The sequence below is a fragment of the Phoxinus phoxinus genome, assembly GCF_949152265.1.
Source record: "Phoxinus phoxinus genome assembly, chromosome: 17".
NCBI lineage: Eukaryota > Metazoa > Chordata > Actinopteri > Cypriniformes > Leuciscidae > Phoxinus > Phoxinus phoxinus.
In genome coordinates this window covers 23,861,654-23,884,869 of record NC_136892.1, presented here as the reverse complement: position 1 = coordinate 23,884,869, position 23,216 = coordinate 23,861,654, and the positions used below count along the sequence as shown (strand labels likewise).

At 38.0% G+C, this 23,216-nt stretch overlaps 1 protein-coding gene across 4 annotated transcripts in view; it reads right to left on the bottom strand.

Annotated features, from left to right (window-relative positions):
• sfswap (splicing factor SWAP) overlaps positions 1-23,216 on the bottom strand; it is a 93,480-nt gene that overhangs the window by 67,115 nt on the left and 3,149 nt on the right. For all 4 annotated transcript variants that reach the window (XM_079585775.1, XM_079585773.1, XM_079585774.1 and 1 more), the window contains exons 3-7: positions 12,611-12,742; positions 9,439-9,518; positions 6,750-6,975; positions 6,247-6,350; positions 3,212-3,362 (exon numbers count right to left, since the gene is read on the bottom strand). In XM_079585775.1, coding sequence (XP_079441901.1) covers positions 3,212-3,362; positions 6,247-6,350; positions 6,750-6,975; positions 9,439-9,518; positions 12,611-12,742 — 693 coding nt within the window. The remainder of the gene's footprint in view (positions 1-3,211; positions 3,363-6,246; positions 6,351-6,749; positions 6,976-9,438; positions 9,519-12,610; positions 12,743-23,216) is intronic.

Genomic DNA, 23,216 nt, shown 5'->3' with positions numbered 1-23,216 from the left:
GGTGAGAGGATAAAGCTCTGGGTATGTACCGGTAATAGGGAAATCAATAAATATGTTTTTTTGTTGTTGTCATAATTGTCCTACTACCAATAATCAGTTCAACATTTGGAACTGCCCAGCCAAATTATGAAGAAAAGCAGCAGCTTTATTTTACCAAATAGCATTACACAAGTAATTGTAAGCATAATTATGCCTGATTCAGTGTTGCTACTGTTAAAGGAATAGTTCAACCAAAAATGTATAATCTGTCATCATTTACCCAGCATCAATTGTTCCAAAACTTTATGAAATTCTTTCAAATGAAATAAGTAAAATAAGGGGCACATTCAAAACAAGCTGAGAACTGTGTTGCTAAATGAATTCATTGCTTTTTTATCAGTAAATCAAGACTTTAACTTCACATCTGTCCTTTTGGCAGCTGCATAAACAAAACAGTTATTTGTTTTTTTTATAGATTTACACAAAAGCAAATGCAACAAAAAATTCCTTTCCCTATTATAATGAGCAATTCTTCTCCACATTGCACAAATCTCTTATTTGTGTCAGTGCCCTGTTGATTATTGTAATAGTAAGTCAGTTTTGACGTTGCTCGATTGCTGCATATTGGGTACTACACAAGCAAACCAACACGGAAGTGAATTAAACGGCAATTCATCGACTGGCTGCTTGAGGCTGGCTGCAGAAGTGAGTCAAATCTGTATCTCCCCCATGTTAAAATGCCCAACTTTACTGCAAAAAGAAAAAAATGTTTACAGCCTGGTACTCGAAGTGGTTTTGGTCTATACAGCTAATTTTGCCCTTCATGAAAACTGTGAGGGGGGTGAATTTTTGTCTAACTCATCCGTTTAAATTATATTAAGCCTTGAAGTTCTGCATTATTAAGGGCGTGTCCACTTGAGGGACAGGTGGATTGCCGCTGATGTCAATGCTAGCCGTTTGTCTGCTGTTAGCCGTCACTTCACCTCAGCAAATTCCAGCTGCTGAACTTGCCATCTCTGCAGTGTTTGTGCTTTTTTCGGGATTATTTCATACAAATTAATACACCCATTACTTCGCCCACGCCTTTGGATTCAATCGTTGTCGTCGAGTATCGTTCGAGAGAGCGCTGTATTTCAGTTGTTTTCCTCTGTAAACATGCACTATGGATGTCTGACAATTTCATTGCTTTTTGGAGTTTTCAGATTTAAAAACGTCTAACGTAATAGATATAAAGGCTACACTCGTTCTGCGGTACCGTTGCTCTGGAACAGATGATAATATGCTTATGTACCGTCAGATGAAATCCTGTAAGTGTCGGTGCTTTCTCCGTCCATGCAATAAATGCACATCCTTGAATGAGCGCGGATTTCTAGCGCATTTACTTGAATTTCATAGGTAATATATCTATGTTTTGACCCATTTGAGATACGGCCAAAATCAGAATTTAAAATGGACTGAATAATAAAGCTCTCTATGAACTTGACGAGCGATGCCGCGCTGACGGACCATAGACTGTAATAAAAGAGTGACTGACATGTATGCACATAAATCACGGTCACACACACACTCAGAGTAATATTGTAAGTTACTGCATAATACATTTTCAACTAGCAGAATAGCTGTACAGAATCACTTGGTACTGTGAGTAGCTTATAGCATTAGCTTCCAAGCCTGAGCTAACTCGATAACGTCAAGCTAGGTGGGCGTGGTTTCAGATAGTCAGGCTCCTCAGCTCCGCCCATATTCTGTTATCCGGGAAAGACGAGCGGTGACGCGAGGCCAAGACGGTGACGGCCGGTTCCGCCCACTTTAGCCTTCAAAAATGCTCTTCAGAAACCACGGGTGACGTCACGGACACTACGTCCATATTTTTTTACAGTCTATGGTACTACACTGCAAGCAAATGCTGCAATATCAACTTATCAAGCACATCCAATATTATTCCAATTACCACTGACTACTTTTTGCTTTGCTTCTAAAGTTGTTTTTGGAGCATCAGGTGCACTCATTTTGGCAGCGCGAACAGAAAGCTAGCATCTGTGGATCAGACTGCTTAAAAACTCACTCATTAGGAGCAGATGTTATTACTGACAGACTTGTAGACTAATTTGAGTGCCTTTGTTTCGCCATTGAAATCCCACGCACGACGGACATGTCTGTGATCCATTATGGTGCTCAACAGCTGCAAAAATCTGAGGATGTAGTGAGAATCAATTCAAGTGGTGAAAGAAAAACTAACTTTAAAGTTGTAAAGTTGTTGAATTAGAACTGACTGAAGATAAGGAGAGCAGTCTGCCTGCTTTAGTACTTAATTTAATGAACTTTGCTCGCATCGGAAGGTCAGCTTCATTGCCATGTTCACTCAAGGATGCCCTGAAAATCGATCATCCTAAAAATAATTCAAGATGTTAATGATTTGCCACCGCCTTTAAAGAGCTGGCATTGTAGTCCACTTCCATTAACGGCTCATCTCAAGAGGAAATACGTCTTTTTCATCAGAATGAGTCAAGCCAAGTACTACCGACCACATCCAAAAAAGACAAACAGAACTCTATCGTGCTGCAGTTTCAGTTTGTGTCAAGCTTTATGGTGCATTGTAAGTCTAAGCACACTGCAAATGTCAAGCCCATTTATGTTCACCATGTGTTAAAACACAAATCTGTTCTTTCAGTAGAACAACCAAAATGACTAACAGTATATGAGGCAGATAAATATTTGTATATAGCGCTTTAGTAAAATGACGACATCACAATAAAAATATTCATGATTCTGAAGCTGAAAATACAGAATTATTTTAGACGAATAGGCTTGTACTGTCACTGACTAGATAAGACTAGGTAACAAGACATTTTGGCATTATCAGGAGGACCCACAAATATTCTCTCATTGCATTATTATACAGTATATAACATTAATTATATATAGTAGTTTAATGTAGAACTGATACTAAAACTTCTTTCTCACACAGTAACTTTCATTTAGGGTGAACAATACTCATTACAGATTGTCACAATCTACGATACATATTGTTGCATTTTTGTATTGCGAGCAATATATTGTGACACGATATATTGTTATACCCCTAGTTATTATTATTAACAACAATAATAAAAAATGCATATCATGATTTTGTATTTATTTTCATTAGTTGTGAAGCCCAAAGCTCTTGTAACTTCTAAAAAGCCATTCCTTTTGTTTAACCAAATAGATGTTGATGTGGCATCATACTCACGGTCGGAGCTGTATTCCATCTGTGTTGCTACTGCCGGCGGCTGAAGCTCTTCCTCCGCTTTGGTCGCTATCGCCACGGCACCATTATTCTCCTGTTTGGCTTTTCGAACGAGCGCTGCCAACGGGTGATCTGGATCAATGACCTGCAGAGGCTATGACACATGAAAACGTGGTCAATGGGCTGTGCACTACTTTCCTCAATATGTATGTATTTCCCACCCAGAAAACGTGTGTAAAGCTGTTTAAACAAAACAGAAAAGATTTATTTGCGCATAACCATACAATCGAGTTAAGTCAACAAATCAGGTTATAAACCTAGCCAGTATTTTGTGTTTCCCCTTGGAAGCAATTCACTGGAGCACATTGTTTTGTAGTTATTTCAGGTGGCTCTGTGGAAGATCCTTTCAAACTTTTTGCTTTTGGCTGCATTTAATTATTTTCCTTAGTTGTCCATCTGAGACACCGCTCAAATTGTGTATGAGGTAGCCAGTCTAACAATGTAAGAAAAAGATGTCTAACATACTGGGACGTCCATATTAACCAAAGATTTCAAGTCTGCACTCGTCTCTCCTCAGTACTTCCTGCCACTGGATGTCACTCCATGCTTTATAGACTTTTGAACGCTGTCATCATTACTTCTGCTTGTTGCAGTCCATGAACGGATCCTTTCCCTACCCTGCGAGACAACTTCTTTTTAGACAAAGTGCTGAACACGCACTTTACTGGAATCCCTTCTGTCCTCTAAGGAGGTGACCTTTTAAGTACTGTTCAACAGATGCAGACAGCTTTTTTGTCTTCCAGTGCATTTTCTCTCTAGTCTCTACACCGTACTATGACAAAACATCTAAAAATCCAGTTTGCTTTGCTTGCTCACAGAATAACAAACATATATTTTAAGAAACAACAGGAGGGTGAGTAAACAATGACAGAATTTTCATTTTTGCCAGAACCATTCCTTTAACACAAGCGTATTCAGCTGAATCTGCGGGGCTACTTTTCACCACTAGAGGTGCTATCTTATAAGTGTGAGCTCTTGAATACTCTTCACATAAGCAGAAATTATTCCTCAAATGCTCATATTTCAAGCTTCCAATAAATGAGCTCTAGGTAAACGGTTCTACCCGTGTGTACGAAACTGCCTCCATTTTTTATATTTCCAAACATACAGACTAAAACATGTAAGAGAAAGGACAAAATTTGAATAATATATATAAGGTAAAGCTATAAGGCAAAACTAATGAAGGCAAAAAGTGTGTTGATCTTGTGTTTTTATGCCTTACAAAAACTGAACATCTGGTTTGCTGTGATGGATTTAACATTCCTGGTGCAAACTCTGATGATTTAAATACGTCAAGGAAGTCATTTAGCTGGCTAACATAAATGAGGTCTTGTGGAAATTGTGAGAATGATTTGTGATAGTCTTGGACGCATAAATTTAAAATGAGGTGAAAATTATAAACAAACCACCATATGCCATCATTTTTCCAGCAAGTCTGTTTCTGAATTTATAGCTGTCCTGGAATTTCATTACAGCTGTAAAAAATGTCTTGCTAATTAAAAACATAATAAATGTAGATGTGATAACTTTTAATGTGAATTACATTATATAACATTATGACAACTTCTATATAAATGTAGTTTCATTACATACATTTAAATAAATGTAATTGCATTTCATAAATGTAATTGTAGTAAGCAATATTTAGCAATGTGTGCAATTTATTCTTTATTATCGATTTTTTTTCAAATGCCCTGCAAACGTAATAATGCTGCTTTCGTGATTAACGAATGAACGATGTACTAAAAAGGAAACTTTTTTCCTTCGCATTTTTCACGTACAGATGACGACGCTGTCAAAACGATCCTCGTTCACGCGGAATCCGCAAAAAAAATGACTAAAAACGCTGTATTATGCTGCCAGGCCAGTTGACAATACCACTTTGTAAAGAAACACTATTATAGACTGAACATGTGATATGCATTTTGTTGTTAACACAGAGACAATAACGGTACCGTTTTCAAAAACTTGCACTTTAAATCCTATACTCAAAAGTTTGCGTTTCCAGGCCCCCAAAATGTCGCTGTCGTGTAAATGAATGGCCAAAGGGCATACGTTTTCAGTTTTAAGCTGAATAAGGTGTCGCATCGTTTTTTAGTTGAAAACGGTCCCTAAGAATGCATGACTAGTTCCCTGAGCTGCTATTAAGTTATCAATCCACGATAACATGTCACCCACATTAATCCCATATTCTGGAAGAACCAGAACACACAGGTCGACTAAGCCACAGAAAAACATGACACACCGAGGGATCAAGCATAAGACCTGAGATGAATGTTCAACAGTCACTATTCCTTTCGCAGCAGAAAACTTAGTTTTATAATTTCTGACAAGTCTGGCAGTATTTGACTGTAATAACCATGAGTGAGCTCCTTTAAATAAATTAGACACATATTGCAAAAGTTAAAGTTCATGATTGAAAAGCCAACTTATACCATCAACCCGAGAGCTGAAGACTTCTATTAGGAAACCAAATCAGACAACATTAGTTTATTTTACAAGCTTTTATCTCCAATGTCTCTCTGTGCCACTCTCTAAAAATGACAGAGCATCTCAGATTAACATACAGAATATTAGAAGAACTCAAAGCTATAACCATCTGATGAGATATCCTTATTTTGAACAAATATATAAAAAGGGAACACTTTGAAGTCAAATGCTTTCATATCAGGCCCAGTTCTGCCAAAAATACAACTTAAGAGCAATCTGACACTAATTTTGAAATGTATGGCTTAGTTTCAACGCTTATCAATTAAATGAGAAAATAATGGTAACCACCTATTTAACTGGGTTAACTGAGTGCAAATAGATGTGTTTAGGCACAGTGTGCATAGCAAAGGGCTAAATTGCATGTCATTGCTGTTTTAGTTATGAACACGCATTTTACAATATTTGATACAAGGTGCAAGGTACATAATCAGTCTGAAAATGTCAAACGCATGTATTAATATTTCTAAGCAGAATGTTTGAAGTCATACCTTGATTATTTCCTCCAGACGAGAACACTTCTTGGATGCAAACAAACTCGGGTGCAGGTAGTTTCCATCCCCATCATCATCATCAGAATCATCTGACTTTGATTCTGTTTTAAAAAGGACCAATTGTTTGGGTTGTTAACGGACTTCAGAAATGTCACATTTGTTCAGATCTGTTCATTATTTTAAAAACAATTTACTCGTTCATTTTTTATATATATACAAAATGAGTGAAATGCACCCAGAGAAATGAAATTCATTAATTTAAGTCAATATCAAACTGAATTCGCAACCCATTTCATTTGTATAGTGGTGATATATACCGTTCAAAAGTTTGGGGTTGGTTAGGTTTTTTTGGTTCGTTTATAATGATACACACCAATGAACTGTGTGTGTGTGGGGGGGGTAATGTGTATAAATATAAGGGTCAGAATTTCTAGTTGACTTCAACAAATGCTTAAAAACAAAAGGACAACCTAATAAACTGTAACACATGGAAAACTTACCCTGTTGCTGGTCCTGCTTGGCCTCTGAGGCAGGTGTGTATCTCCCCTCCTTCATAGCTCGTAAAATGTGTTTGTAGTAAGGGTTCAGGTAGTGGTCGAACCGCAGGAAATCAAACTGGGAGTTCCCAGACTGCTTTGCCTTCAGCACAATTTCAAATTGGGCCCCCTGCTTGCATACGAAGTTGGCGGTGCGCTCAATAATAGCATGCGTCTTGGTGGTCGCAGGCTGAAAGAAATGGCAAAGAAATGGGGTAAACAAGACTGAAATTCTGAAAAAACTTATAAGAGAATATATGCCATTACAAAAAAAAAGATATATAGATCAATAAAGATTAATTAGAAAATGCGTATAGGGAAAAACTGGTTATGAACATTTATCATCAATGACTTCAGGCGCAATATTTCCTAGATACTGCAGTTCAACACACAAACAATTGATGTGTGAGTGCGGGCTGGTGCTTCATGAATCTAACCAGGGACGTCATTAATTAATTTCCAGCTACACACACAGATTTAAAATAGTCACAAGTCTTTCAAGCTGCAGACAAAATCCTAGTCATGTGCTAAACTGATTTATGGCAATGCCATATTTTAAATGACAAATGGTTCCAATAGTGTCACAGTTGTGAAAATGACACACATCCTTCATTAGAGGGAAGTATGAATATTGCATGAGAACTTTTCAAAGGGCTGTACTTTGGCTCCAATGTCCAGGTAAACAGAGAATATATTGCTTTCAAAGCCCCAGAGACCAAGAGAGTCAAATAATGACTTGCTAATTTGAAGATAAACAACCCAACGTTTGTCTTCAAAATCGGATTCTTTTGTTGCTTCAAGCTATGTGCTGTACAATAAGCAAGATAATCAGAGCAGCTGAAGATTAATAATTCACAAGGCTCCGTCAAAGAACCTCACAGACTTGAAACTAATTGGGGTTTTCAAGCCTAAGAAACTGAAGGCTTCCACTTCCAACCTTGAGACGAAAATTACTCCCACCAACAAAGAAAGAGCAGGGGCCTATACCATGAAGCCGTTTAGATGAATAGCCAGGTATGTTTCAGTTTAGTTTGCGCCAACCCTGGGTTTTAGGCACCATGAAAGTGGTTTGGCTTTTAGCAGTGTTCATCGCCATAGTAACTTACGCTCCACGGCTAACCTGGTCCGGGACAGGTTATGTTCCAGGTAAGAGGTTGCTAACCGAACTTGGACCAATCAGCTGTGAGCAAAGTGACACGTCTGATGCAATAAAGTCACACTACACCTGTTTCTACTCCAAATTAAAGGTCACTATAGCAAATTATTTTTAATGCATTTTAGTAATGCTTATTTAGAATAATACATTTGTATGATTTAGATATTATTTATGTAATAATTATGCCCTTAATCAATCACACATGTAATTTTAGTTAATCAATTATTATTACGCAGATTTTAAATGAATAAATATATTAAGGTAATATAAATACGCTTTAGAATCAATAGTTGAAGCTATAAAATGACTACATGTGAGCTTAAATGTTCAATTCTCTCTATACCTTTATCAACTGTATAAACTAACTTCACAACTTTGACTTGCACTGATATACAGAAGCGAGACTTTCTTTTAGTTGTCGTCTTTCATAGACAGCCATAGGCCTTGGTGGGAAAGTGCTGACAAATCCGTGGTTTAAGAGGATAAAAGAGGGGCATTGAGACCCCTGAGCTTTTATAGAAGAATAATTTGGTTGGATCAACTTTCTTTCAGCTACAAGGAATCACCAGTGATTGTATGTGGCTATGAAACGAGGGACCCTGCAGTGATAAAAGCCCATATTGACGTTAGCATCCCACCATGCGCACAGGTTACACAAAGGAAGATCTTTATAGCTCAAATCCAATCAGAAACTTCTGAATAGAAAAGAACAGAGATTAAAGTCTTTATTTGCTAGATAGTCATAAATGGCCTCTTGCCGAGTGCAAAGCTACACATTTTCGGTTTAAGTTAAGAGACATCCAACAACAGAAAACCAAATCAAGTACATATTTAATCAAAGTAGGTAATGGTGATTAGAAGTAGGAATGCACAAAATATTGGTTCCATATTGATTATCTGCAAAAAGAAGATAATCTTTTTTAATTTATCTTAATTTATCTGCACGTCATTATTTAATAATTATATAAATAATTAAATAAATAATTTTAGTATTTTATATATGTTATTGGATATTTCCCCAATTTTAATGTAAAAAATTAATAATTCAATATCAAAATATGTAATATCAAATCTATCCATGAATATCCATTTCATGCTGTACATTATAACATTGTGATGCCTAAATTCACTTGTTGTAGCATTTAAAATCACCTAGTTCATTTTTAAAAACACTTTTAACAATAATGCTATATGTAATCTTTAGCAAATCTTCAAATGAATATCCATTTTCATGCTGTACAGTATAATATTGTGATTATTTATTGTGCTAAAATTCACAAATTAAACTCACTTTAACAATAATTGATTTTAGTTTTTGGTGTTGTATTGTTGAATTTTAATTTATATAGACATAATAGTACAGAAAAGCCATAGGCCATTTATCTGTTAAAGGCCATAATAAGAAAATAAAATACTATCTTATTGGTTTCAGAATTTTAATATGGTTGAATACCCAAATAAACTTTGCAAAATAGGTATGGTTCATAATCTGTTTACCAGCTCTACATCTGCAGGGATGAGGAGGCCAGGGGGCGCCACAAACGGCTCTTCACTCTCTTCTTCCGCCTGCTCTTGCTCTGAGAAGGGTAAAGGTGAGGGAAAAACAGAATGAACATACCAAATCAGATCGGCAAGGCAGAAGAAGAACTAAATAATCAGAGGTGCAAGAGGGGGAGGAAAAAAAACACAGATGCTTGCAACTATGAAGCGTCTTTAAGTAAGGGTACTTTAAAAGAACTGGAGGCTCTTTAAGTTTCATTTCGAGTTACTCCAACTTTCTGAGAGACCACACGCCCCGTCATCTCTGTTTACTGCTGCTGCCTCCGTGCACTCTTCAACCCTCGGCCTCCATGAATTGGCCAGGACAGGTAAAGACCAAATTAAAATTTTATGCTGAATTCAGTGTGAAAGGAAATGGAGGCTCGAGATGGAAATACATTGCTGGTGCAATAATGTGCAAGAGCCAAAAATATTGTGGGAGATAAATCTAGTTGTTACAAGTGGCACATTAACAAATCAAACAGCCCTTCTAAACCTATCCAACAAATCGTCAGTTGTCATGTGGGCTTAGCTTTTTTACGTTGTTGATTACAAAAGACAACCCAGCAATTGAGGCATCTCACATAGTCTCTCAAAAAGCTAGATCTTTGAGTAAACGGCATAAGGTCTGGTCAACCGTGCAGATTATTTTGGCCAAGAGCCACCCGCAAAATGAGAACATCAGAACGACATGTAAATGACTGGCCACAATTTATTTTGTTTTCATGTTTAGATCGTACCATAATTATAGACTGCCATTAAAACAAGGCATTTCTTTGAACAGAAAACACTGGAGCTGAAAATGTATATCAAAAGTAACAAGCACAGGAAATTTCATAGATATAACTTTAAAAAAAAAAAAAATGCTGCTCAGCTCATGGATATCAAGTTATCTTGCTTCTAAATTCCTCAAACAAAAATTCTAAGACATTTCTAATATAAGATGCCATTAAACTGGCAAATCAACTAAATTATCTCACCTTCACAAGGGCTTGTTCTATAAACCCGCACCGTTGAGTTAACTTGTTTAACTGGTTTCAAGTTAAGAACTTCTCTAGTAATATTCCACTACAATTACAAATACGTTTTTTTTTTTTTTTTTACTTTAGAATTTCTTGCAACTAGGCACTGGTACCTTGTAAACATGACTTTATTTCCAAGTGAACTGATAAAAAAAAGAATCCTGTGGGCTCTTATTTTTGGAAGTTGTGTAAAGCCAGCCGATCAGATTACAGCTTGCGACATTGAAAAAGTACTTTCCAATTTTGAGGGCAATATGAAGACGGTAAAGGATTGTGGGCCGCGATGTCTGAGGCTGATAATCGCAAACAATCTTACTCTGATGAGGGGGGACAAAATGCTGTCTGGCTTCCAGTTCAGTGCCTACAAAAACGATGACTTCATCAGAGTCACAGTGAGAAAAAGAAATCAATGACACTAGTTGACTGTGTGTGTGTGTGTGTCTGTGTGTGTGTGTGTCTGTGTGTGTGTGTGTGTCTGTGTGTGTGTGTGTCTGTGTGTGTCTGTGTGTCTGTGTGTGTCTGTGTGTCTGTGTGTCTGTGTGTCTGTGTGTGTCTGTGTGTCTGTGTGTCTGTGTGTGTGTCTGTGTGTCTGTGTGTGTGTGTGTCTGTGTGTGTGTGTGTCTGTGTGTGTGTGTGTCTGTGTGTGTGTCTGTGTGTGTGTCTGTGTGTGTGTCTGTGTGTGTGTCTGTGTGTGTGTCTGTGTGTGTGTCTGTGTGTGTGTCTGTGTGTGTGTCTGTGTGTGTGTCTGTGTGTGTGTCTGTGTGTGTGTCTGTGTGTGTGTCTGTGTCTGTGTGTGTGTGTGTCTGTGTGTGTGTGTCTGTGTGTGTGTGTCTGTGTGTGTGTCTGTGTGTGTGTCTGTGTGTGTGTCTGTGTGTGTGTCTGTGTGTGTGTCTGTGTGTGTGTGTCTGTGTGTGTGTGTCTGTGTGTGTGTCTGTGTGTGTGTCTGTGTGTGTGTCTGTGTGTGTGTCTGTGTGTGTGTCTGTGTGTGTGTGTGTCTGTGTGTGTGTGTGTCTGTGTGTGTGTGTGTCTGTGTGTGTGTGTGTCTGTGTGTGTGTGTGTCTGTGTGTGTGTCTGTGTGTGTGTCTGTGTGTGTGTCTGTGTGTGTGTGTGTCTGTGTGTGTGTGTGTGTGTGTGTCTGTGTGTGTGTCTGTGTGTGTGTCTGTGTGTGTGTCTGTGTGTGTGTCTGTGTGTGTGTCTGTGTCTGTGTGTGTGTCTGTGTGTGTGTGTGTCTGTGTGTGTGTCTGTGTGTGTGTCTGTGTGTGTGTCTGTGTGTGTGTCTGTGTGTGTGTCTGTGTGTGTGTCTGTGTGTGTGTCTGTGTGTGTGTCTGTGTGTGTGTCTGTGTCTGTGTGTGTGTGTGTGTCTGTGTGTGTGTGTGTGTGTCTGTGTGTGTCTGTGTGTCTGTGTGTGTCTGTGTGTCTGTGTGTGTCTGTGTGTGTCTGTGTGTGTGTGTCTGTCTGTGTGTGTGTCTGTGTGTGTGTCTGTGTGTGTGTGTGTGTGTGTGTGTGTGTGTGTGTGTGTGTGTGTGTGTGTGTGTGTGTGTGTGTGTGTGTGTGTGTGTGTGTGTGTGTGTGTGTGTGTGGACAAGGACTGTGCGCCAGTAGGCCAAGTGCCTTGTCCTCTACAGAGTACTGTTGGAAGCAGGTGTGAATGAGGATTACGAAAGCATCGAGGGTGCTTTGTTTTAGAATCTCATTTGTCACAGAATTTCCGCTCGAAATGATCTTCGAAAACTCAAACTAATTCTAGGCTTCAGTGTTTATAAAGCAATAAGCCATGGAGTGTGATGTTTTTTGCTTAAACTCTTCAGTTCTGAACTGGACCTTGCTGGTCATTAACAGTCTCTGCATATCCACTGCTTGCCACGCTCATTCTCTTTAAAAAAAACGTTGAGCTTTTCAGTGCCTTGAGGCTCAAAAACCATACTTATTTGACCTAAGGGAAATGGCCTCATTTCATCCCGGAGCATTTTGAAGTTCGTAGGCTAAAGTATGTCTGAGAAAAACAGAAACTTGTCACAGAAACCGAATCTCCTCAGGCAGACTCAAGCAGCACTTCAAAGTATGTAGTTTTTGAAGTTGTGTGGTTTCTAGACTTGTACGGATCCCACCTGCTTCTCTGTTGGCCTCCTCTTCCTCAGTGGGCTGGGAGGGGTCGTAGTAGTCCGCACTGTAACGGAAGGCCACTGCGCTGTAGGTGCCTTCATCTGCCAAAGCTTCGCTCAGCCTTTTATACTCCTCCTCTGCAAACAGAACAAAAGATTCTCATGAACAAAACTCAACTTAACTTCTGAATTAATTACAATGTTCTTCACAATTTTACAGCTGATTCACATTGCCTCAAAAAACGAACATTCTGATGTTGGGGCTAAAACGCTGATCCAACAAATCATTATTTGACTAGCCTTAACTCAAACAGAAATGCTTAACTTTCTAAACTATTTTTCTATCTTAAGGTGTGCTATCTATTTTTAGTTTACATACACTGTTCAAAGGTTGGGTAAGATATTTTTTATGCTTTTGAAAGAAGTGTTTTATGCTCACCAAGGTTAGAAACCAACCGTTTTCTATAAAAATAATATGCAATTCATGTCATGGCAATGCTGAATTTTCAGCAGCCATTGCTTCAGTATCACATGATTTTTAACACGACAACATCATCCGCAAAGAGCAGAGACGAAATCGTGTTGTTCCCAAACCAGACACCCTCCGGCCCCTGGCTGCGCCTAGAAATTCTGTCCATAAAAATTATGAACAGAACCGGCGACAAAGGGCAGCCCTGTGGCTTGCCTACTTCAGGTTGGTGGAGAGTTCCTGCCTCAAGTGGAGGAGTTCAAGTATCTTGGGGTCTTGTTCACGAGTGAGGGAAGGATGGAACGGGAGATTGACAGACGGATCGGTGCAGCTTCCGCAGTAATGCGGACGATGTACCGGTCTGTCGTGGTGAAGAAAGAGCTGAGCCGCAAGGCGAAGCTCTCGATTTACCGGTCAATCTACGTTCCTACTCTCACCTATGGTCATGAGCTTTGGGTCATGACCGAAAGGACAAGATCCCGGATACAGGCGGCCGAAATGAGCTTTCTCCGCAGGGTGGCTGGGCGATCCCTTAGAGATAGGGTGAGGAGCTCGGTCACTCGGGAGGAGCTCAGAGTAGAGCCGCTGCTCCTCCACATCGAGAGGGGTCAGCTGAGGTGGCTCGGGCATCTGTTCCGGATGCCTCCTGGACGCCTTCCCGGGAAGGTGTTCCGGGCATGTCCCACCGGGAGGAGACCCCGGGGAAGACCTAGGACACGCTGGAGAGACTATGTCTCTCGGCTGGCCTGGGAACGCCTCGGTGTCCCCCCGGAAGAGCTAGAGGAAGTGGCTAGGGAAAGGGAAGTCTGGGCATCTCTGCTTAGACTGCTGCCCCCGCGACCCGGCCCCGGATAAGCGGAAGAAGATGGATGGATGGATGGATTTTAATATGCACCTTTATTGCTCAAGAAACATTTCTTATCAATGTGGAAAACCGTTGTGCTTCTTAATATTTTTGTGAAAACCATGATCATTTTTTTCAGGATTTTTTGATGAATAGAAAATTCATAAGAACAGTTTATTTGACATTTATTTAATAGAAATATTTTGTAACATTATAAAATGCCTTTAATGCGACTGTTGGCAATTTAATGCATCCTGGCTAAATAAAAGTATTAATTTCTGAGCCTAAACTTTTCAGTAGTGTTAACTTGAATAATTTTTTTTTTTTTTTTTATAAAATCAAAAAAATTAATTAAAGCACTTAAATCATTTTGATTTTTTAATTAAACTACCAATAAACTTTCACTCACTTGCATTATGAGTTCTTTCATTTTGCTGCACCATTCTATTAAACATATAATGTTCAGTATTCAAAATATCTCATCACTATAATATTTAGGGGCCGTTTACATTTCATTTACATTTCACTTGTGACTTTTTTCAACAATTTTTTTTATAATTTTACACAGCAACAGCATTTTTGGAGCCTGAAAACTGGTTTCAAAGTGCACTTCAAAAATGCGCATTTGTGAAAACGAAGACGTCACATGCATGCGTATTACATGTTCATATAGGCACGTAGCCTTTCTTTACAAAGTGACATCGTGACATGTTTTTCCAGATCCATGTGAACGGGAATCATTTTGACAAAGTTGTCGTCTGTACAAGAAAAATGCAAAGGAAAACTTTTCCATTTTTAGTACATCGTTGTCATGTAAATGTACCTTCAGACTTGTCTTTTTTACATGTAGATCAGGGGTGAAAAACTCAGAAGGGAACTGCCCTGCAGAGTTTAGCTTCAACCCTAATTAAACGCACCTGATCCAGCTCAAGTCCTTCAGGCTTATTTGAAAACGACAGATATGTGTGGTGGAGCAGGGTTGGAACTAAACTTAAACTAAAAGTTTTGCATCCCTAGTCTAGATCATTTACAGCAGTGTTTCTCAAACCCATTCCTTGGGTCCTTGGCTAAATAAGCTCATTCTATGCGTGTAGCACAGATGAATGAATTCACAAATTAATGTCTGCTGCAATAGACACAGTTCTGATGCATCATCGCGACTATGACGTTAAAAAAAACCCACTCCTTTTTAGGGTCGCATCTTGTGACATCATGTAACATTTTTGGTTTGTTTCATGTCTTTGGTCCGTGTTACGTTCCCTCAACACACAAAGAAGCTGATGAGTTGATTCAGGTGATTTAATTAGTGAGACATTACAACTTTCTAGTAGGAGGGTCCCCAGGCCTGTAGTTGAGGAAAAACTGATCTATAGCCAACTTTATACTGCAAATGCAGCACAGAAACTGTATTGATTCTCATGCACAGCTGAAAGAAAATAAGGTGTGTGCTGATGGGAGTGGCAAAGCAACTCTGTTGCTGCATTTTAATGTAAAGCCTAAAACATACACTCACCTAAACACAGTTTACCTAAAACTGACCTTCTGGAAACAGTCTACAAATAAACATATATTAATCTGCACATCCAAACAGCCACAGTTTGTTCTCATCTTTAACAATCTCACTACAGAATCACAACTACTAAAACTGCAATTGAGCAAAAGGACAGTCCAATATTAAACAAACAAAATTATTTATTACAGTTTACAGGATGTTAATGTAGACGACAGATTGATAAAAGTTTAATGAGGTTAGGTCTCCCCCGAAGGGCAAACACCATCAGCAAAGGACATCATAATTCACTCCCACTTCACACCTCTGTTTAAAGATGGTTTAACTGCAAATTGAGCTAAGGAACATCACTTTTGAACCTGTGATGCATAATATCAAATTATTACAATGTGCTATAATATTAGCTCCACTTGATTCGTCAGCATAGCCCGAAGACTAACTAGTTTCAAAACAACATTCTGAAAATGTTTCTAAACATTCCAACAGAAGTGATAAGAAAACCAGATCGTTCCGCCTTTAAAAGGTGACTTGAAAAAGCACTTGGAAAATAGCTTATACATACACATACAAAGAGTTTTATGACATTTTTTGGATGATATTTCAGTACATCCGAAGAAATATATAGCTTATTGCTTATAACACATATTTAATGATTTAAGCAGTCTTGTGTTAATCAGGTCAGGTGTTACTAGAGGTGTTTTTAATCAGAAGCTGCTCATCACAGCTAAAAACATTGTATATTTGTTTAGAGCGAGCTCGTGGAGTTCAGCACGTTTGTGAATCATTTCATTATATATTAAAAAAAACATCACAATGTAAATAAGAGATTCATTGTGCAGTGTTGTCAGCTTCATCGATTAAAACAGGAGTTTAGGAGCACTGAGATTCAGTGATTGTACTAGAAGCCCTCTTTGCTTGCTTTTTGTATACAATATGCATGTATCATGCTGCTAACTGCCCATTGCAAAGTTTCTGAAATGACAGTCTAATTTAAATGCGGGATTGAATATGAAACTGTGATGTTTGACAGTGATAACTATAGCAACAGGCAGATTTTTTTGCCGTAAAGCAATTCGTTACATCGCAAGACCTGATATCACGCGATACTTCCAAAGTTGCAAGGTTCAGAAATAAGTAATATAACCATTCCAATGACTCCGAATCTGTTCAGTTAAGGCGAGACACTACAGGTGAATAGGGTAATATTTTTAACTAGCAGATATCACCATGAAACTTTCCCAGTTGATTACCTACATTAAGATGAGAAAAAAAAATATTACAAGTTTTCTGTAATTTAATGTTTAAATATGCAAATTAGGCATTATCTAATAAAAAATGCGCTAATTGGCCTATATTTTAAAAACCAAAATCTCAGAATTGGATAAAGCCAGGTTCAAAATTATTTTTTCATTGTGTTCACATATTAGATGGGAAAAAAATTACAGAGGGATTTTGGATATCTACTTTTTTATCCTGTAAATCAGAATATACTGTCAATAGCCTTAAAAAATGTATTCTCGCCATGTTTTTTGGAATAAAATGTTATATAAATCAGGCTAGGAATAATACATTTACAAATCCCTCTGTAATTGTCTTAATAATATAACTAGGTACAAGACTGGAAAGTTTGGTGTGTATAGGTGCTACTGAAGAGGAGATTTCGGACTTGGAGTATGAGAGAAAAGTCATTTTGAGAAAAAGGCTTTAAAGATTTTTAATGTAAAAAATCATACTTTTTTTGTGGAAACAACTAGTATTTACTGTCACAATATTTTATCAAATCATTAGCAATAACAATACAAACCACCTAAATCACATCAAAACTTATAAACAGCATTTATGGCCTTCAACTGAGCAGAAAAACAGTCAAAAACACACATCTAAATGTCAGAGCGCGTCACGTGATGCATCTGAACGAATCAGGTTGTCAGAAATTGACATCAGCCAATGAGATTTCGCTTTTAGGGTTAAATGCCCATTTTACTTTCACGATTGGTTACTGATTAAAAGGAAATGACCATATTTGGATCCGACAGCATTGTACAGAAGAGAGAGAGCTTTTCAGACGTGTGCGTGATTAAAAGGAAGCAGAGAGAGATCGCGGAGCAGCACGTTGATTTAGAACGCCAACTTTTGTTGAATTTCAGAGAAATCTACAGACGCAAATAGACAAAGTGTAGTAAAATAAAGACCTAAATGTGTATTTTGGACATTTTTTCACCACAAGTCTGAAAGAACACATGTTATTGAAGACAAATAGCCCAAAATCTCAAAATTGACCAGTGAAAAAAAAACGATGTTTTTGCCTGCCGTGTCTCGCCTTAAGGAAAAAAAAACTGCATAGTTCACCTTTAATTGGCTTTATGCACAGCTGCACTACTTCCTGAACTTCAGGCAGCTCCTTTGTTTCCTGTCTGCCATTATTGGACAAAATGATTCATCCAGGTGTGTCTGATTATTGTTATTGGTCAGGCACACCTGGATTAATCAGTTCGTCCAATAATGGCAGACAGGAAACAAAGGAGCTGCCTGAAGTTCAGGAAGTAGTGCAGCTGTGCATAAAGCCCATAGTATCATGTTTTACTATGGCCCAATGAGAAGTGCTATTATGTTGTTCTTATATTTATGCTTGAAAACAATCATCACATTTGTTGCTGCAGAGTGTCATACAGTGTTCTTAATAAGATTATATTCAATTCAGTTATCTTTTGAGGCTGGTTATTTGTTACCCATGGTATGGATTTAGTATCACTAACAATGTATTAGATTTTGACATCGCACCGAAGCCAAAATTGTGGTATCGATCGAGCCAACCCTAGGTGTTACATTAATACAATGACTTCATTGAATTGACAGTTTAATTGCTGGGTGTAGTCAAGTGACAAACTTGATTTTGAACAACAATTTTTTAATTCCAGAACAAGTTTTAATAAACGCATAAAAACAAAACCAGGAGCCAGTCTGGCGAGTGGTGACCTAGTATAACACAACAAGAACACTTTCACATTCTGCAACAACTTATTTTATTTATTTATTCTAAAAAACAAACCATGTCAGTTTAACACTCTTCACACAACCAAGTACCTTTCACTATTCTTGAAACGTAATACAATCAAAAAGATATTAGGGGTATGCACTTAAAGTCTGACTGCACAAGTCGATAACCATGAAAAGCATGATTTACTGAAGAGCGCTGGTTGTCCACTTAGACGAAACAAGCTAGATTAATTATTTCCAACTGAAAAGGTCATCAGTTTTCTCTTAAAAAAGTGCTACTCCAAAATGGTCTCTTCATGCTTTTCTACTTTTATATATTATGCATCTCAATGAAAAACCTCACAGGGATAAGAAAAACATAAAAGATGTCGTGATTTTAGAACATGCCGAGGTAACAGAGAAAGTATATAGTTCATGAGTTAATAAAATAGCACAAAAAATGCATTTAATTGGGTAAAGTGGGGTCTAAAGGTCTGAAGCCGCTAGTGAAAATGCTAGTCAGTATTTTTTTAACTGATTAGGGTTTTTTTTGTTTAGCCATCACGTTATCAGCATTTGAGTAAATTTTTATTATATTTATAAAATAATTATATATACACTACCATACAAAAGTATGAGGTCAATAATATTTTTTTATGTTTTTGAAATTAGTCTCTTATGCTCACGCTGCATTTATTTGATCGAAAATACAGTTAAAACAGCAATATCATGAAATATTATTACAATTTAAATGTTTTCTATTTTAATATATTTTAAAATGTAATTTATTCCTGTGATGGCAGAATCTTCACCATCATTACTCCAGTCTTCAGTGTCACATGATCCTTTAGAAATCATACTAATACACTCATTTGCTGCTCAAGAAACATTTCATATTATCAATGTTGAAAACAGTAGTGCTGCTTAATATTTTTGTTGAAACCCTGATACTATTTAGGACTTCATGATTCTCTGATGAATACAAAGTTCAAAAGTACAGCATTCATCTGAAACAGAAACTTTACTCTCACATTTGATAAATATAATGCACCCTTGCTGAATAAAAATAATTATTCCTTTCAAAAACAAAACTGAAGGCCATTGCACACCGAGTCCGAAATTTGCATCCAACATTTTTTGCACGTTAAAAAATAAATACGACCTCACATTATCTCAATCACGCTTACACACTGCCTCCGTCCGTCATAAAAAATTCGGAACGGGTTAGATTTTCTGTGTTTTTCGCATCCGTAACCAGTATTTGAATGGTGTTTTAACAATCCAGAGCCACCGAATAATGGATACGAAAAAACGCATACGAACATTTCGGACAGTGTGCAAGGACCTTTACTGACCCCAAACTTTTGAACATGTGGTTACACTAACATTCAAAGTTTGTGGTCCTTAAAAAAAATGGTTTACACTGTTAAAACGGTGACCTACAGTTTGTTCTCTTTCCCTCTTTTCCAGATTATATTATTATTATTATAAACGCGATTTATAGATTATCATGACAGAATATGCTAATCAATGACTAGAAGAACTACACATAAGATACCAGGGCTCCAGACTAACTTTTTTCACTAGGAGCACAGTGGCCCCCAACTGAAAATTTTAGGGGCACAACAAGAAAATTTAGGAGCACACACCGTAAATCAACATACTAACCAAATATTCACATTTCTACTAATTTCCAGTGTATTACTAATAAATACTTTGATAATAGTTGCAGAAATTACAATACCTTTGCACTCTGATTTAATGTTACAGCCTCTTGTCTTCTAAAAGCAACCGGCAGTTGATTTATTAACATGTCACCGCATACTCTATGCTTGAGGCTAAGATTGTGTTTAAATATTAGGGGTGTGCCAAAAAAATCGATTCACAGAAGAATCTAGATTCTCATTGGCAACGATTCAGAATCGATCTTAAATGTCCAAGAATCGATTTAATAAATAAATAAAATCAGCTGGCTGTTCGCCTCCATTTTTGTAACGGGACGTGAGCGACAAATCACTAAAACAAAAAGGAAGCAAATGGATGAGAGGGAGATCTTTCGTTCCTACCATTTGCATGTGTTTTAAGTCCTGTCAGTTTAACAGGGCGCGCTTGACAGGGCATAAGAACGAGCAGAGAGAGAGAGCCCCGGCCGCGCGCGCGCACTCACCCGAGCGCTGTCTGCTCTCTCTCTCTCCCTCGCGCATATGAATCAAAATCAATTAATACGATGTTGTCGGGAAAAAAACTCTCCAGTGATGAAATGGTTTCTGTGTTGACAAATCTTGTGCGATATCCTAAACTGCCGAATGCATTGCTTGTTTTTTCTGTTTACATTTCATTGTGAATGCTGCTACGTCAGAGCGGCCAAAGCGTCAACAAGATTCCCCGTACTTTTTGACAAGCGTCCTTGACAGGGCGACCATAGCTTTTTTGCAGCTCAAGTCGGCGGCGATGTGAACGTACAGTCAGCCGCCAGCTGCAGACCAACACACACTGCAGTGCTTCACGAAACTCGGTCTATCGCTGCTTCATCGCCAGATAGCTTAGGGGTAGGACTATTATTCATTTTGAAAGAAGCACTTTATTTTCATAACTTGTTATTCTTTAAGTTACTGTGTCTGACTGAGAAATATAGATGTTTTTTTGTCTTCACCGGTTGTGTTCTACATGATATTTGTGGTAAACTGCATCTATTTTCAACCATTTTGTATTATGAAGAAGCACTTTTGTTTTGTTCCAACTTATTTTATAGCTAGATACTAATGAGTAGCAATTGAGAACATGTTTTTGATAAAAGGCACTTCCCTGAGAATTGAACTTAATAAATGTGAAAAAGACACTTTAAAGTCTCCGTTTGTCATTCTGTATAGCAAAGCAGATGAGAGTAGATCATGATCAGAAACCCGATTAGAAATCATTATGGATAAAATCGAATCGAATCGTTTTGAATCGAAAATCTTTTTGAATCGAAAATCGATTTTGAATCGAATCGTGGCCTCAAGAATCGGAATCGAATCGAATCGTGAGATGGTAAAAGATTCCCACCCCTATTAAATATAGTATTGCGTTTAAACTGTGAAGTGCCTGCACTGTCTGCAAACTTTGTGTTCCCCGCAGTTATGGGGTAGCGACTGCAACATTCGCAGTTTATGGAATTCATCTCCTTACAGTACTACCTCCACCAGTCTTCCCGAAAATGGTGGGTTCGGCCTTTTTCGCCACTAAAACCTCTCACTCTGAATCATCATCCGACTGTGACACTGTACTAGGGCTGCAACGTTTCAAATAGCTCACGGTTCAGTTTGTATCACGGTTTTAGGTTCACGGTTTCGGTATGATTCGGTATGTGTTCAGGGGAAAAAAAGACTACTGTCAAAAAAAATCAAGAAAATAAGAACAAATAATCTAACCAAGCAAAAGCACAAATAAATACAATAGAGCAAAGATAGCCTACTAATAATATAAACTATGCTTTTCAGGTCTAACATTAGTTTTCAGGTACAGAAATTGAATAAAATAATCAAATGTAAAATAACATTGCATATTTGACTGTATAAATGAAAGATTAATCCTTATTAAAGTTACAAAAGCTATTCAATTCAGAGCTTAAGGCATAACAGATACTATATCTGCTAGGATACTCATCAAGACGGCCATGTTTTGTGTGAATTTGTCCATTCAAGTGCAAATGAAAGTTACACACGCACAAATCTAGACGCGAGTTCTCTTTCACAATTGATCTTGAATGTTTACATTGGCAAAACATAAATGAGTTTAGTTTAAACACCGATGGTGACGTCTGCAGTTCAGGTCTCGCCGGCGCTCGTGCGCTATCAACTCCCGGGTGATGACGGCGTAGTCATGTTCGAGCATTTGGCACACGCATTGAACAATGTTTACAAAGAGTAATCGTTTTGATTATCGCTGTTGTAATGTATTATTTTGTAAGCCAGCAAGTGAATTTAACTGGCACAGTAGCCGCAGGTCGGAAGAACGAGTCAATAGTTCGCTTGTTCGTTGCTCAGACGCTCATAGCAGGCTGTGATATTTGTCTCCGTCTCCTTCCCACAGACGTTTAAACGCGTGTTCGATTATCTCTAGGACCCTCCCCCTCCACACATTAGCCACTTACAGTGGCCATTCCCTATTCTTCTCGCACTCATTGGCCTGCCACACATTCCGGATTCATTGAAAAGCCCCTTCCACGTTTAACGTGTAAAAAATTACTGGTCGCACATGTGCGACTGGATGTAAAATTCGGTCGCACACTCACAAATTTTGGTCACAAAATGCGACCATTTGGTCGCAGTCTGGAGCCCTGGCTACATAAATTCATCAACTAACCATTCAGAAATGTTGTCTACATGTTGTTACATGTTCTTGAGTCTCTCCATCATTGTCTGACTCTGGTTTGAACATAAAAGGCTAAACGTTTTAGAAAGTTTTAGTGCATGTCTGTGGCTGTTGTAGCTCCGCCCTCTGTGCCGGCAGCAGCAGCTCATTTGCATTTAAAGGGACAGACACAAAAACGATGCGTCAAAAAGCGACAACTAACATGCTATATAAAAATATCTGTGGGGTATTTTGAGCTAAAACTTCACATACACACTCTGGGGACATCAGAGATTTATTTTACATCTTGTAAAAAGACAATTATACCACCCCTTTAATTGTCATTATTGAATTCAGCACATCAAAAAACATAATAAATAGCACATTTTATCTCTGAAGCAGATTACTTTTTTAAAAAATTGTAGAACAGTGTGATAAAGAAATGTTTCTTGAGCAGCAAATGAGCATATTATAATGATTT